We start from the raw sequence: 15,371 nt of genomic DNA on the forward strand, positions 1-15,371 counted from the left end.
TTGACAGGTGGTCTGCGACATACATTTTGGAACCTGGCTTGTACTGCACGTCAAGGTTGTACCGTTGAAGTCGTAACAGCATTCTCTGTAGTCTGCTTGGGGCTACTAGCAGAGACTTCTTAAAGATGGATTGCAGCATCTTTGACGGTCAGTTGACGTATTGGCTGAGCAATCTCTGACAACCGTTGGAGGAACTTGGCCAGGTAATTGACGAATCCAAGGAGACTGAGTGCTTGCTGTTTGCTGGCAGGTTTGGGCATCTCACTTACAGCGGTCACTTTGTTTGGGTCAGGTTTGAGGCCTTCACTGGAGAGGACATGTCCCATGTACTTGACTTCGGGTTTTCTGAGGTTCAGCTTCTTGCTTTTAAACTTTAGGTTGACATCACGCGCACGTTTCAGTAGTTTCAGCAAATTCTCGTTATGGTCTAAGGTAGCTTCATCCAAAATATCACCGGAGCCTATCACTAGAATGTCATCTCGTAAGACTTCCATGCCCTGCAGGTCACTTAGGTGTTCATGTATCTTGTATTCAAACTCTTTGGGTGCTGCATTAACGCCAAAGGGCATGCGGAGGTATCTGTACCGGCGCAAGGGTGTCCAAAAGGTGGTAAGCTTGCTGCTTTTCTCGTCTAAGCTTATCTGATAGAACCCATCTTAGGCATCTAGGGTGGTGAAAACCTTGGCCTTGCTTAGCTTTGGGAGTACTTCCTCCAAAGTGGGCATTTGGTATTTTGGGCGTTTTACAGCTTTGTTGAGATCTTTGGGATCTAGACAGATTCTGATCTTCCCAGGCTTAGCAACAACAACCATGCTGCTAATCCAATCAGTCGGTTCTGTTTCTTTCACTAGGATGTTTTTCTTCTCTAGTTCTTCTAGCTTTGCTTTCACCTCTTTGTGTAGCGTGACTGTAATTCGTCTGGGTACGTGATGCTCTGGTGTGACGTCTAGGTCAACTGTGAAGCTTGTTTTTCCAATGTGACTGAGGCCTTCAAAAACGTCTTTGAAGTCATTGAGAATCTTTTCTTTGGTGAGCTTGGGCTTGTTTTCTTGAATAGTGTTGACTTGTGCCGCCGGGTCACAGTTTATCTTCAACAAACGCAGGGTTTCACAGGTTTCTGCAGACAATAGCAGCTTGCTTTCTCCTTCTACAACTTGAAACTTGAGCGTGTACTGTTGTTTGTATTTGTGGCGAACTTTGAGTGTCACTTCGCCAAGTGGTTTCATCACGGAACCATTAAACAATTGGAGCCTCACTTTGCTTGTTTGCAGAGCTGGATTGTCATCTTGATTGATGACTGACAGATCACGATGAGATAGCACATTGCATGTTGCTCCTGTGTCAAGCTGACATTCCAAGGTCGTCTTGAAACAATCAGTCGCGTCTGTAAATTCGAGCGCAGCAAAAAGCTGTTTCCCTTTGGCTTGCACGGACGAAACTTCTTCGACTTTGAAGAAAAATTCATCAGATTCTGTTTCCGACGTTTCTGCTTCCGACGAGTCTGAAATCAATTCCATCTGTTTAACTTGCGATGTGCGTGATACTGATCTGCAGACTGACGCGAAGTGGTTTTGTTTTTTGCATGCTTTGCATACTTTTCCAAAGGCAGTACAACTTTCGAGCTTGTGTCTCTGTTTGCTTCCACAGTTAAAGCACTGATAATTCTTTTGTTTGGCCATGTCGTCTTGTTGTTTCTTGTCGCTTCTAGTTTTCTTCTTGCCATTATGTGGTACGCGTGGCTTGCTTCTATGTTTGTGACAATCCTTGTCGTTGCGATCCTTGACAACGCGAACTTCCTCTGTGGCTTTCCTTTCATCTGGCTTCATAGCTTCCAACTGCTGGCTTGCAGCTTTGTTTGAATGGCAGATATTGAGCCCCTTGTTTAGATCTAAGCTTTCCTCTTTCAAGAGTCGTAATTTGGTGGAGTGATCCTTGAGGCCGATAACTAGCCGATCTCTAATTAACTCTTCTGTCAGCGTTCCAAACTGACAAGTGGAAGCCGTCTTTCACAATCGGTTCACGAAGCTATCTATGGTTTCTTCGGGCAACTGGGTGCACATGTTAAACTGATATCGCTCGTAAACCACGTTTCTCTTAGGCTTAAAGTATGCCTCTAAGGCTTGAATACATGCTTTGACGTTACCTTGTTGTTCAGCGTCAAGTTTTAGGTTAAGAAAAATCTGTAAGCATTCTTTACCCATCAGGGAGCGGAATGTGGCAAGTCGTATCTTCTGCTCCTGTTGGTCGAGGCCAGTGGTGACTTCATAGTCTGTCCATTGCTGCCTAAAGAATTCCCAGTTGTTCACTGGATCACCCTTGACATTCATCGGGGCAGGTACTGGGAAATTCGATGTGAATGTGAGAGCACGTGTGGGGGTGCCGGACGTTGCAGGCGGATCGAGTATTTCGGCGAACGGCCTGCTTGTGACTTGTCTAATGGTACTACAACTTTCATGCCTAAGGAGGCGGTTAGGTAGAGCTTGTCGTACTTTACACTTCTGACACCATGTAAAGAGAGGGACACACACACTTCTGAGTGTAGGTTGAAAATGCGTTTTACTCTAACCACGAGACCCTAGATATAACGGTATCTCACAATCATTCAAGTGTCAATCAAATCCATCAGAAATGGCGTATATTGTAACACTGGGTGAGAGGGAGGGTACAAGATTTGGCTGAAGGAAATAATTAACTAGTTTTATCTAATGACAAAACACTCAAATTGGATAATAGCAAAGGTTCAACTCAGGCCTCCTGATGTGGAGTCCAACATGTTAATCATTAAGCCACTGTACTTGCATGTGCATTTACTTCCCTAACAGTTAGGGAAAACCTTAGCTCTTACTCTTGACCTAGATTATACAAATAATCATGATGATATTTACTCATACATTCAATTGCATCTCTCCAGGTTCACCAAGTAAGGAAGTTGCTAGTGTTCCCCTTGGTCTGGTAAGATATTTTGTCAACTCCTTGTTGGAACTCTGTTCAAAATAATTAATACAGTAACTATGCCAGAAAGCAGACATTTAGAAATGGACCCAGCCACATGTAAACACAGCATTTTTAACCTGGCATAAGACAGCAGCTCTCTTACGTTGACGTCTTATTCTGGCCCCAGCCTGTGGGGTTTCACTGTCAGTAATATAATGTATGACATTAAAATTCATCGTATGAAATATATTTTATTAATTAATAATTACATTTTATTTTACGGCTACATGTACTTGATATTCAGTGTTTGAACTTGTCATTAGTGAAATCAGAACCCTCTCTGATCTATAGCAGTGTTGTTGTTGTGTATCATAATTTGCTTACAAGTAGACAACACGATGTAATCATTTCATTCATAATGACTTACATCATAATTATGATTTATTTTGTGTGTTTCTGAATAGGTTGCTCAATTAAAAGCAGGTTTGAATGGAACCATTCGAAAAAATGCTTTTATGGGTCCTCCCACAAGTCCACACACCAAGGTCAGCACAGTAATATTTAATTCTTAATATTAATTAATTATATCACATTATTGCAATAGATATTTCAACTCTCTAGTAAGTCACTACTGCGGCAATGACATACCACATAATGCAGTGATGCATCACAATATTTTTAATTGTATGGTGTGAATATCAAAAGTTGAAGTTGAATGAATGATTGAATGAATGTTGAATGTTTATAGCGGTTGATGCACTTAGCTACAACTAGCAAGTTTTCAGGCATGCCACTTAAACTGAAGAAACAAACATTGCAAATAAACACAACAGGCTTAAAAGTCCCAACTGGCAGGAGGCAGACTCAGTTGGTATCACTGACAATACTATTGATGGTACAAAAAAATTAGTGGTGACATACAGTCTGCTACCGGAACTTCACTTTTTTCTTTAGATGGAGTCCATACCAAAATAGATTCTTTAAATTGCCACAATCCAAATAGCAGAACATGCGGGGCCTAAGAGCAAATTATTGTTTTTAGTTGTAGCTTGCTGGGGAGTTGTTGCATATTGTATTGTTTATTATCATGGCCAATTTATAGAGATAATTAAGTATTGTATCATGGGAAACTCTATTATTGCAGTCTTGTTACTAACTGGGTGGCCTGACAGATGGAAATAGAATTTACATTTTGGTGTTCAGAGTAAACATTCAAGTTGTAACTTTTTTTTTGTCACAGAATTTTCTTAAAGGATTAGAAAACCTGTTACAATTCCATGTTTCTATCAAGTTATAACATGAGTGGAATTTTGGGAAAACTCGAAAGGGCTTTTGAAATACTCGCACCATTTCTCGTTCTCCCAAACTTCCACTCATGTTTCTATGACTCTATAGTTTTACAATTTTTTCTATTTCTTATTGTAAATTAACTTGTCATGTTATGTTAAACTTGATATACGTTTGTGGTATTTATTTCCCTTTCAATAAGGAAGTGCATTCTCATTGGTCTAGGATATCTTATTTAACAATATTAGAAGTATGGAAAATGATATTGTGCTGTGAATTGGACTGGCTTTGTGAGACCAATACTTTGAATGCAGATTAACATGCAATTAACATCAAGACAGATTTTTCTGTTCAAATTGTGTCAAGTTGAAAACTTCAAAATCCATTTTGAGATTCTTTTGAAGTAGGCATATTCAGTTTGTTGTGTTTCGACAAAGTTGAAAACTGAAAGTTGTTTATGGCGAGGATTAACTAGTCATGTTGAAATTTTGTAGCTACGGGTTTCAGTTTTCTCAAAAAGCAAAGGAGGAAAATGTTGTAAGTTACTAGGCTTAGCTGTTATTTTTAGCTGTTTTGGCAATTGTGTGAGAATTGATTCTCTTGGGTATACCTGATTGGTTATTGTAGCTTCACGAAGGTGTTATTATGCAGGGATTTAAGTTAATCACACAATTTGACTTTCAGACTACTCCATCACCATTTGAAGATGAAGAAGATCAGATATACGATGAACCACCAGATGGTGAAGAAGACGGTAGGTCAAAGTGTCAGCAAAGTGTTTTAATTAGTATTCATCATTCTTGTGACATTTTATAGGTAAGCTACAGGGCAGAAAAAAAAACAGGTCAGATGAAAAATGAATGTAAGACTTTATTTAAGTGTCAATAGTATTTAGCTTTGGGGACACTATTTACACAGTAAAATATAGCTTAGCGACATAAAGTTAAAACTATTTAAAATTTAATTTCTATTTACTTGCCCCAAGTAAATTTTGCTCTTGGGCTTGTGAAAATCAAAGTTTGGTGGTCTGGTGGGCAAGTGAAATTAGCCTCAGAAGCCTTGTTAGTTGATAAGGCATGAACATTGTACACCTATTAGGCAAGTGATATTTTACTGGGAGCTAATGAAAAATGAAATGTACTGGCCCACTGGGCAACTGGATTTCAAAACTGTTTTTCCTTCACTGAGCTACAGGTCATGTCGCCAAGGACTTCTTGTTTTATCTGCTGAAGAAGTGATCTAAAGGATCTATGTTTATGAAAATAGGATTGACCGTTTAATGATTTTACTGGTTTATATCTTAACAGCTGTAGAAACTCAATATGTTTTGATACTAATGCCTCAAGAAATGATTGAGGCTGTGGAATGTGGTCTGTTTTCTTCACTTTAAGATTCCTTCTCTTTGTGACTGTAGACTCTTGATTAAGACTAGAAAATTAGAAAGAAAATTCAGTGATAATAATGAAAGGCCAATTGATGATAAAATAGAGCCAAAACACAGCTTATCCATGCCGGTACGTCGTGGCTGGAGTAATTTGTATACTGATAGACCAATATTAATGATATAAATTAAAAATGCAAATTTAATCACAGTATTACTGAAACTAGCAACCTTTCAATTTCCAGTATAAGGATTGAGAGCGGCTGCTTGTTTCACAACACAGATAAAATACTGATAGAAATAATCTTCCTCTGCAGTTATATATACACACAAAGTTAAAATACGCGCAAATTTTTTTTCAGAGTTTGTTATTATAAGACTCTATAAATATAATTCCAAGTCACTTAATAAAACAGTGAATTACTTTATGTTATGAAAGAATATATAAAATGTACATTTAAACTTCTTAAATGTCATGAAATAAAGCATTTAGTCAGTTGAAGCAAGTTTAAATCAGGTCATAATAGAGTGTTATTGAAATTGTCCTCTTTTACTACTGAATTAACGCTGATTGCTTGATCCTATTTTGCTTCTGAATGTTCCATTTTGCAACATACATGTAGGCTGTTGATCAAAGATCTTTGAGCAGTGTCTTATTACTTAATGATATGTTCCTCTGATTTTACCATTGCCAATATTTTGCCCAAATTAACTAATGTGCAATGACTTCTTCTTATTTCTTATTTTCAGAAGTTTATGAACAACCGAGTGATGATTCTGGAGGAGGTAGGGTATTATTATTATTTTTTTTCACATGTAGCATTGTTAGTTCATTAGCTCTCCCATCACACAATTAATTTTAGTCTTTTCTCATCATGTTTCCAGATAGATTTTAAATACAAGGTACCCATAGGGAATTCCTGTGGGTCAAACATATAAGCCTCAACATAATCATCAGAACTTTTCTATTGTTGCTTGGGTCATGTAACTGACCTCATTGGTTGTTCGACCCATTTGACCCTCTCTTACATGGTACACATCCTCACAATACAAACATTCTGTGAAATTTGATGAATAAATTTGGTGTTTATTTTGTCTGATTTGTGCTGTTAAGGTTACTATTGAATTGACTGGTTGCTATTATTCCATTTTTTTAGGCATTGTAGTCCGCCCAATGTCGCATAGGAAAATAATAAAATGTGATTCTGACAAGGGAGAATATCTTGACGCAAGGGTAAGAGTTCTATTTTATATTCTTTGGTTTCCTTGAGTTATTAGTGAGAGACACAGTAGCCTATAGTGGTCAGTGTGCTTACATGTATGTAAAAGGGAAAGGTGCATATAATTTTATGTCTGATACATGACCAATAATGTGCACTCCATCTCAAAAGTTACATTTGCTGGGGATATGTTAAGTTACAAATGGAAGTAGTCACTGTGTCGGTAAATTAAGCCTTTGAAGCCCAGTGAGTTCATATCTTTCAGTAGTTAAACTCTGCCTTCTGTAACATGAGTGGTTAGGATTATTACCTCCCCCTGGATCGGATGCCAGTTCCCCACAGGTTACCACTACCCCACATTCTGTCCTGTTTTCCCAACAGTCCATTTGTGCCCATTAGTATTCCTGGGTGCAGAGAAGAAATGTAACAGTAAATTGTCCTGCTGCATAGTGCAACACATTGGCCCCTGCCAGAGCTGGAACTCAAAGTCTGGCACACTAACCATTAGCCTACTTCAGTGCCTCCCAAATGAGTAGAAATCTGCATGTTATAAAGTTTTGTCACCTGATTAACAACTGCATTGCTAAATGGAGGTTGGGTGCCAGCTGAGACATCCAGGAGCTTGGCAGCCAGCTCCTGGATGAAGACCACTCCCATGGCTGGCAAATCCTGGAAACCGAGCCATGAGCCCCCATGCAGGGCTCAAAGTTAACGACCAACTGGTCGCTTTTGCAACTAGATTTTTGGCTGTGCGCCTAAAAAATCACGTGTGGTTGCACCACCGCGCCTTAAAAGTCAAAGTATAGTCCAACTTCTCTAGTGCTTACTCACCCGACCATACTAATGTACTCAGATTGATAAATATAAATATAAACATAGATATAACACAACCAGGCACCAGATAATAAAGTTGCACCATTTTCCTTTCATCGGTGTGCGTTCTATTCGTCGTCTTTAAGCCTAATTTCCCAGTGGATTCTCCGAACTCGAACATGCATTTCTTCCCCACGTTCTGTGTTGTAAACAACTCCGCTGACACATGCAAATGAAGGAATGAAGCACATGCTTCTTGGTCACCAAATGGAGGTCATGGTGCCAGGCGGTCCCAGCGGAAAGCGTGGAAACTGGGGATAAGATTGAATCATGTGCTCGTTCTTCGCGAACAACAGTTACAGAAAGCTTTGTTGTCGCTTGTCTGACACACAAAAATGTCCAGCGTTTCTGGAACGGGACGGTCCACGAATTCTATGGCTTGAAAGCTGGCCAAATGTGCAAAGTTTGTGCTAGTTCTCACGAATACCCGGATGATGAAAAAATCAAGAATCTTCGCGCACAGAATTTGAAAGGTGAGGCAAACAACAAGCAACTGGATAGTGAGGATACTCAACGAAGTGACTTCAGAAGTTAATATCTAAGCTTAACTCTTGTGTGAAATATCCTGATTCTTTTATTTGTTTTTGTTGTGTTCAATACTGCTAGAATAGGCCCATATTGCAACACGAAGCCTGAGTCACTCTTTTTGGAGCGTTAAGTATTCTTTTGGGGTAGGTGCTCCAAGTATTTGAAGCTGTGCGCCTAAAATTTTTAACTCTGCGCCTAAAATTTTGGCAGTGTGCATAAAAATTTACACCTGGTCGCACAAGTGCTCCCAAAGCCAAAAATAAACTTTGAGCCCTGCCATGTGGAAGGGGAGACAGGCACCTGTCACACTGAATGTACAGTGGAAAGAGGGAGGGAAGGGAGGGGAAATGCTTGAGAATGTGCTCCCATGCAAACGCTCACTGCAAATGCTATGTCTGTGAAGGCTGCCAACACACTTTTTAGTCCAGGAGCACATGGAGTCCTGGTGCATGTGTATATCAAAACACCGCTGACCACTATGGGAATGCAGGCGCTCTTTGTTGTTAACTCCATTAAATTGTGTGTAACTGCATATATTTAATATATATTATGATCATTCTTTCATCAGGCCCCAAAGTATGTCGACAAAGACATTGCAGCAGGTACGATAAGATTGCATGTTAATTGTCCTTTTCTCTGAAAATAATTGCAGCATTTTGAATTGTCACTCCATCTTTTATTTATAATCTACGGAACATTTTGTTTAGATATATGAGCTTTTGGACCAGGTTGTTCAAAGCTCAACTAGGGTAACCCAGGATTAGTGAGAGGGTTTCTTATTTCAGTTTTGAAACATTTCAGTTAAGTTTCTGTTTATATAGTAAACTTATTGCTTTTCCTTCAGTTTTGAATTTGAATAATCTCAAACTACAGAAAACATAAGCAATGAAAAACATTTTAAATTTATTCAGACAAGAAAAGTAATACTTTGGTCAACTTTTATTCCTGGGTCAGTGTTAACTGACTTTCAACAACCCTGCCATGGTCTTTACAGTTAAGTAATAAACCATAGCCACAAACATTATAAGATTAACTTTTTGTGTTCATTTACTGGTCAGGAAATTTGTGCTTCAGTGAAATATTGTAACTATGCACAAGTTTGTTGTGTAACCACAAAAATAACAGTTTGGCTGTGTGATCAAAACAATACCAATGCATGTACATAGGCCCAACTTGAGATTAAAGAATTTTTTTATGATTAAACCTCACAGTTACCACAAACTTTTTAATTTACTGTAAATTATTTGCTTTTTTGGAAGGTCCTCCTCCTCCTCCTCCTGGCCGGCCTCCAAAACCTGGAAATTTAAAGGGAAAAAAGCCTATGCCCCCACCAGTGTCAATGGAGCAGGTTTGAGATTGAAATTTCAGGTTTTGAGAACTGCTAAAGACTAATGATCATTTGAGGTTTTTGGCATGACCAAAGCAGAGCTGAACACTGCAACAACAGCTGGTTATTTGACAGTGGCTCTGCAAAAGTTTGCCTTTCTTGGAAATGGTTGTATATAATAGGTGCAGTTACACACACCACAATAAATGGCATTTGCCATGGTAGATCATCCCAGGGTGCATCACTCAAGTTTGGGTTTTAGTATACTGTGTTTACGACCAGTTACACACTATTTGTGATTTGCCAAGGTAAAAAAAATAAATTTGGCGGACTTTCAGAGTGAGCAGGACTTTCATCATGGAAACTGTGGAAATTAGGGTGACAACTGTGATATACAGGATACAGTACAAAGCTGGATGGTCCAGGTTGATCCTTCTTTAATCCTGGGTGCTGGTTTTGGTTAACGAAAAAATTCATTGTACTGTTCAGCATCGATATTCAAATTTCTGTGAAGGATAAAATTATTGGTTTTAGTCATTGTTTAAGTAACCCATCTAACAAACAGGTTGAGAGGTCACCTGAAATACACATGATACTCATAGCATTGCCGAGATCATGCTGTACAACAAGTATCTATGATGTTGAAGTTGTTCCTTCAGTAAATATGGCGCAAATGAAACCTGCAAAGAAAAACTACTTTGATTTCCTTTGCGGTATATGAACAGAGCATCATGATTAGCTCTTGTACCTTGGGCATCAAAACACCATCATGGCAACTTACCACCTTAAGTGGCATCCATGTGTGCTTCATGTGATCTTTTTGGTGTATCCATGGATATCTATGGATATTTACCAAAGGAAATTTACCTCTGTCAGGAAATGTTGGTCACACTCACTAAATGCAGTTTCCTGTGGTGGTGGTTACATGTATTTACCACGGTAAAGTGCCCCATGTAACCACACCTAGTGAATGTTAACTAACAAGAGATACAAGTAGTGTTAAATTATCTGCCTGTTATCCGAATAACTCGATAAAGATGTGTTGTATGAAATAAGCTGTTCTCTTGATTATGGGCTCTAAGTTTCGGTAGTGCCATTATTATTGAGCAGGGTTTTCACAAAGGACCAGGCTCCAGACAAATTGATTGTCTGTCAGAATTGCCCACAGCAAAAGTGGATGACTTATTAGGGATGGTTTTCATGACATCAAACACTTCTTTCAGTGACATTTAATACCTCTGAGGAATAAAAAAGATTTACTTATAATTTAATAACCCTGAAGGATCAGTTGAAACATGGCGTGCGATATTAACTGGTCTGTTTTTCCTTGAATTACTATTTTGAAGGAAATTTATGATGAGGTGCCAGAAGACGATGAAACAGGTAGAACGCAAGTTGTTGAACCTGAGCAAGAGACATATGAGGTGCCAGATGATGGAGGCCAGGATACTGGGAATTCACAACATGATCAGTCATTCTCTGAAACGTATGAAGTACCTGATCAAGCTGATCAACAAGAAACGTACGAGGTGCCAGAAGAACCAGGTGCGTGTACAAGCATTCATAGCTAATGAATTTGTTGTATACGATCCTCCTCGTTCAACATATCTACATGTGTGCTATCCAGGTGCATGTACCAGCCACCCTAATTTCCACAGACCAGTGAAATTCCTTTTTGGCTAAATACGTGTAGCTCTATATTTCCAATGGCTGTCTTGGTTAGTAAGATATTTTCAATCTCAGAAGTTTAATAAGTATTTATTTAATAAAGCCATTTTTAGTTCGTATAGTGTGATCATCCGGGTGAGGGTAGTTCTGAAAAGAACTGTTGTTGGTGAGTGACGTTTCGACAACCTGAGCGGAAGTCATCTTCAGAGTCAAGTGAATAGTGTTTGTCAGGCAATGATGTTATAAGTCTGGTCTATTCAACGTGATTGGTCAGTTTAGCCATGATGGTATTGGCTGAAAGACTTCCGTAAAGTTTGTCACACTATTCACTGAGCTGAAGATGACTTCCGCTCAGGTTGTCGAAACGTCAGTCACCAACAACAGTTCTTTTCAGAAGTACCCTCACCCAGACGATCACACAATACGAACTACTGATACTCCTGGGTGGAAACCATTTACTAAATCAATTTTTGTTATTGACAAATTGTTTTGCTGTCAATATTCTATCTTTAAAAGCTTGTGTTATGAGTGAGTCTTATGATAATATTACATGTACTTGTTAATAATTATTTATGTAGTAGAACTGTTTATTAATTATTAATTACAGAATAGAATGAGATAAGTTATGCAGTATAGTACATTAATTAGATTAACAGACTATTGAGTTCTTGGAGACAGAGAGGTCAAGAATTGCAAGTTTAATACAGTACACATTTGGTATACAGTATTGCATGCAAAATGTCTACTAGGTGTATTAAAATCGTGTTATTGAATTATCCTCAATAATCAGTCAAGTTCTGAATCCAATTCACCCCTATTTTGTAATAACATTATATCACATGGTGGACACAGGTATGCTGTCAAAAGTAGCCAACTGAAAATAAATGTGTTACACATTTGTGTTTGGACCATTCAAGAAGCTACTAAAACATTCTTTTACTTAGCCTGTTGCTCTTTTATTAGCTCTATTTTATAATTATTGTAATGCATCACTGTTACTGTCTTCGCTTGTAGCACCAGCTCGGCCACCACCAAGAAAACCAGGGGGTGTGTTTGGATTGAAACCTCCAATGCCACAAGTTGAAAAAGCTAAAACACCATTGCCTAAAGAAGTACCAAAACCAAAACCAGGTAATCATTGATTATATTTTATATTTTATAATAATATTAAATACTTTTAGTTAATAACAGTAATCTAAGGCAATTAATCACTGGTCCTAAGAATGTGACCATAAGGAATATATTTGCCACAGTAAACATCTAATAATAAGGTGGCTATAATTTGAATTACATTAGATACCCATATGGGAAAATATCATTAAAACAGCTATGGAAAGTTGGATTTGTACTTGAATTTGTATTCCAGATTAGTATGCACTGGAAAAGCTTAATAAGTTCTTGTTTAATATTAGGGATACAAATACGGCCAGTTCCTTGAAACCCATCCATTCGTTCAGTGTGTCAATGATTTCTAATTATTATACATTTAACTCACTATCTCTTTTCTGATTGGCTGAAAGCATACAGTGAATTATCAAAATCAGCGACTGTGACGTCATCTAGCTGCAGATTATACAATTATCATGTCAAGGACACTCAAGGTCATGGGTAATCATGTCATGTATGAGTGTGGTGCATGATTTCTAAGGGTAATCGTGTCAAGTTCGGACACTTTGTGTTGCGTGCCGTCAGTGAAGAAGCAAAAACATGACTTCCATTTTTTTTCGTTCAATGTGTAATAAAACAATTATTAGATTCAGTTTTTGTGATATCCAAAATAATCAAGGTCTCGGTAAGGGTTATCAGCCTCAGCCTTTGGCTTCGGCTGAAGACCCCTACCTTGACCTGATTATTCTGGATATCACAAAAACCTCATCCAATAATTGTTTATAATTATGTCTGGTGGGACAAGATGAGTAATAATTATTATTACCCATCTTGTCCCAGATGGTTTTTGTTTTCTTTAAACTAAGCTTAAAAAACAGCTACTATAATCAGTAATCCCCCTTAACTCAAGAAGATGTTTTCCATTTGGCCCTTCCTTAAACTAAATACCATTTACTTAAAGATACTCTCTAAATGCAGTCTGTTGATCATTCATGTGAACTACCTGTGATGCCTTCTTATTCTGCCCTGTCAGCTGTCAAACCTGCAATAAATCCTAAACCTCAAATCAGCCCAAAACCAAATACTGCTGGTCCTGCTCATAACAGTCCAAAGCCAAATCCTGCTGGTTCCGCTGGCCGAACATCAAGACTTTACCCAACACCTAAAGATACAAACACAGGTCAGAATGCAATACTAACAGTAGAATTAGGGTTAGATCATTATGGCGTAATGCCAAGGACACACTCTTAAGTAGTCATTTTATCTTTCAAAAACCAGAGAAGCACATTGAAGTGGACACTTTTCCCAGTGTTTTCAATCAGTTTTAACATGAGTGGCTCCCCGAGGCCTGGTCCATCAACCATCAGAGAGCAATAATAGAGGAACAGAAAAACTTCCTCTAGAGGGTCATGCAATTTTTGAAATCTGCTCACATTATACTGGGGTCTGTCAACAGAATGTACCAACCAGATCTCTAGCATGTCCCCCTTCTTATTATAAGCACTGCTTTTTCTGTGTGGACTTTGAATGTTTGAATGGTTAATTAATTACCTTCTATTTTAGTGAGGATTTCATTTTCTTAACATTCATGATACATGTAGAAACATTACTTAGAAAAGTTACTGTGAAAACGTTTTATGTTTACTTAACCAGCCTATTTTGCATGCTTTTGCATACTTCTCTGTCCATAAGTCTAGAATTTGCGATGTTCTCATGCAGAACAAGTTTCCTGCATGATGCTTACATTACACGTATTGTGATGTTTTGAATTAGTACAGTAACTGTGGTTTTTGGTGACATATGTTTTCTTTTGAATAACCTTTTCTAGTTTCTCCTGAACCACCATCACCAAAAAGGTTGTCTGGGCTGCCTCCACCTGGATCAAGACCTGCAGTTATTCCTCCCCCATCACAAGAATCAGAGAGAAACAACAATGAGATTCCTAAAAGTACTTCCTCTCCAAGGTGAGTACCTGTTAGCAGTGCAGATCGATTTGTAAGTTCTGTTTTCCATTTGCTGACAAATGTTAAGGTTTAGGTCATGAGAATATTGAGCTGGATCGTATCAAGTATAAAAGTCTTGATGCGGGTCCAAATTCTCCAAAGATAAATTATAGAAAATGTATGGAAGTCAGTACAGAGAACTGAGATTTTAATTAAAGAAAACACAATTGATGATGAAGTTAAATGTAGTTGTGGGATATTTTACCATGTTAACAAACTACAGGTAGAAAGGGCAAGATACCATAAATGTTCTGTACTCTAATGTGAAAGTTTGAAATTATAAAATATACTGCTCTTTAAAGTGATTGGTTACATTAATTAACAGGATTCAGCCACCAGGTAGGAGACCAATTCCTCCTCCAGTTGATGACACACCCCCTCCCCCACCTAGGCCTGGCGTTAAGGTATGTTACTTAACGCATGAATTAACTTTTATGTGTGCAAACTGGTCCGTAATGGAAAGCACCATGCTGATTGGGTCTCTGAGTGGTCAGAGCTTTGCAATGCAAACCCATAAGATTGACAGGTCATAAATTAATAAGGTTGCTGTTTTGCAATAATAATTATTTTCTGACATTATACAAATTAAAGAAAACTGTTCTGTGTAGCAGTTGCTCCAGCTTAGTAGTTAACTGTTACTGCAGTTAGTTGGCAAACAGACTGTAGTCTAGTATTTTATTCTCTTACTTAGCTGTTTGTTTGTATATGTTGTTGCTGACCTTGTCAAAGTGGTGTCCACGCTTTATGATCAAACCCATCGACAACCTGTAATATTAGATCATTTTGTCATTTTGGGATCCAAACGTTTGGCTATCGTCGTCACAGCTATGGTGGTTACGAAATGGCAAATAAAACCTTGCGTTTGTAGCCTTCAGAAGACCTGATCGTTAGATATGTGCATGTAAACAGATTTATATAGATCTTTCTTTGTGAGAGTTTCAGTGGAAATTTTAATTTGGTCGAACCAAACAAATAGCTGATGCAAAGTAAATTATTGTCTGAGTTTTGGTGGTGAGCTCCATGAAGTTAATTAGGTGCTAACA

The 15,371-nt window shown here is 38.2% G+C and overlaps 1 protein-coding gene and 1 pseudogene across 4 annotated transcripts in view; one reads left to right on the top strand and one right to left on the bottom strand.

The window, feature by feature from the left end:
- LOC110041741 (uncharacterized) overlaps positions 1–15,371 on the top strand; it is a 35,694-nt gene that overhangs the window by 12,861 nt on the left and 7,462 nt on the right. For all 4 annotated transcript variants that reach the window (XM_089289549.1, XM_089289555.1, XM_089289564.1 and 1 more), the window contains exons 8-19: positions 2,912–2,952; positions 3,399–3,479; positions 4,906–4,975; positions 6,353–6,388; positions 6,760–6,836; positions 8,792–8,825; positions 9,483–9,571; positions 10,897–11,095; positions 12,233–12,349; positions 13,359–13,505; positions 14,154–14,289; positions 14,654–14,732. In XM_089289549.1, the coding sequence (XP_089145675.1) occupies positions 2,912–2,952; positions 3,399–3,479; positions 4,906–4,975; positions 6,353–6,388; positions 6,760–6,836; positions 8,792–8,825; positions 9,483–9,571; positions 10,897–11,095; positions 12,233–12,349; positions 13,359–13,505; positions 14,154–14,289; positions 14,654–14,732 (1,106 nt within the window). The remainder of the gene's footprint in view (positions 1–2,911; positions 2,953–3,398; positions 3,480–4,905; positions 4,976–6,352; positions 6,389–6,759; positions 6,837–8,791; positions 8,826–9,482; positions 9,572–10,896; positions 11,096–12,232; positions 12,350–13,358; positions 13,506–14,153; positions 14,290–14,653; positions 14,733–15,371) is intronic.
- On the bottom strand, positions 657–2,807 carry LOC149118119 (uncharacterized; annotated as a pseudogene).

This window comes from Orbicella faveolata, unplaced genomic scaffold, assembly GCF_042242905.1.
Source record: "Orbicella faveolata isolate gen_17 unplaced genomic scaffold, um_ofav_v1 contig_1, whole genome shotgun sequence".
NCBI classification, from domain to species: domain Eukaryota; kingdom Metazoa; phylum Cnidaria; class Anthozoa; order Scleractinia; family Merulinidae; genus Orbicella; species Orbicella faveolata.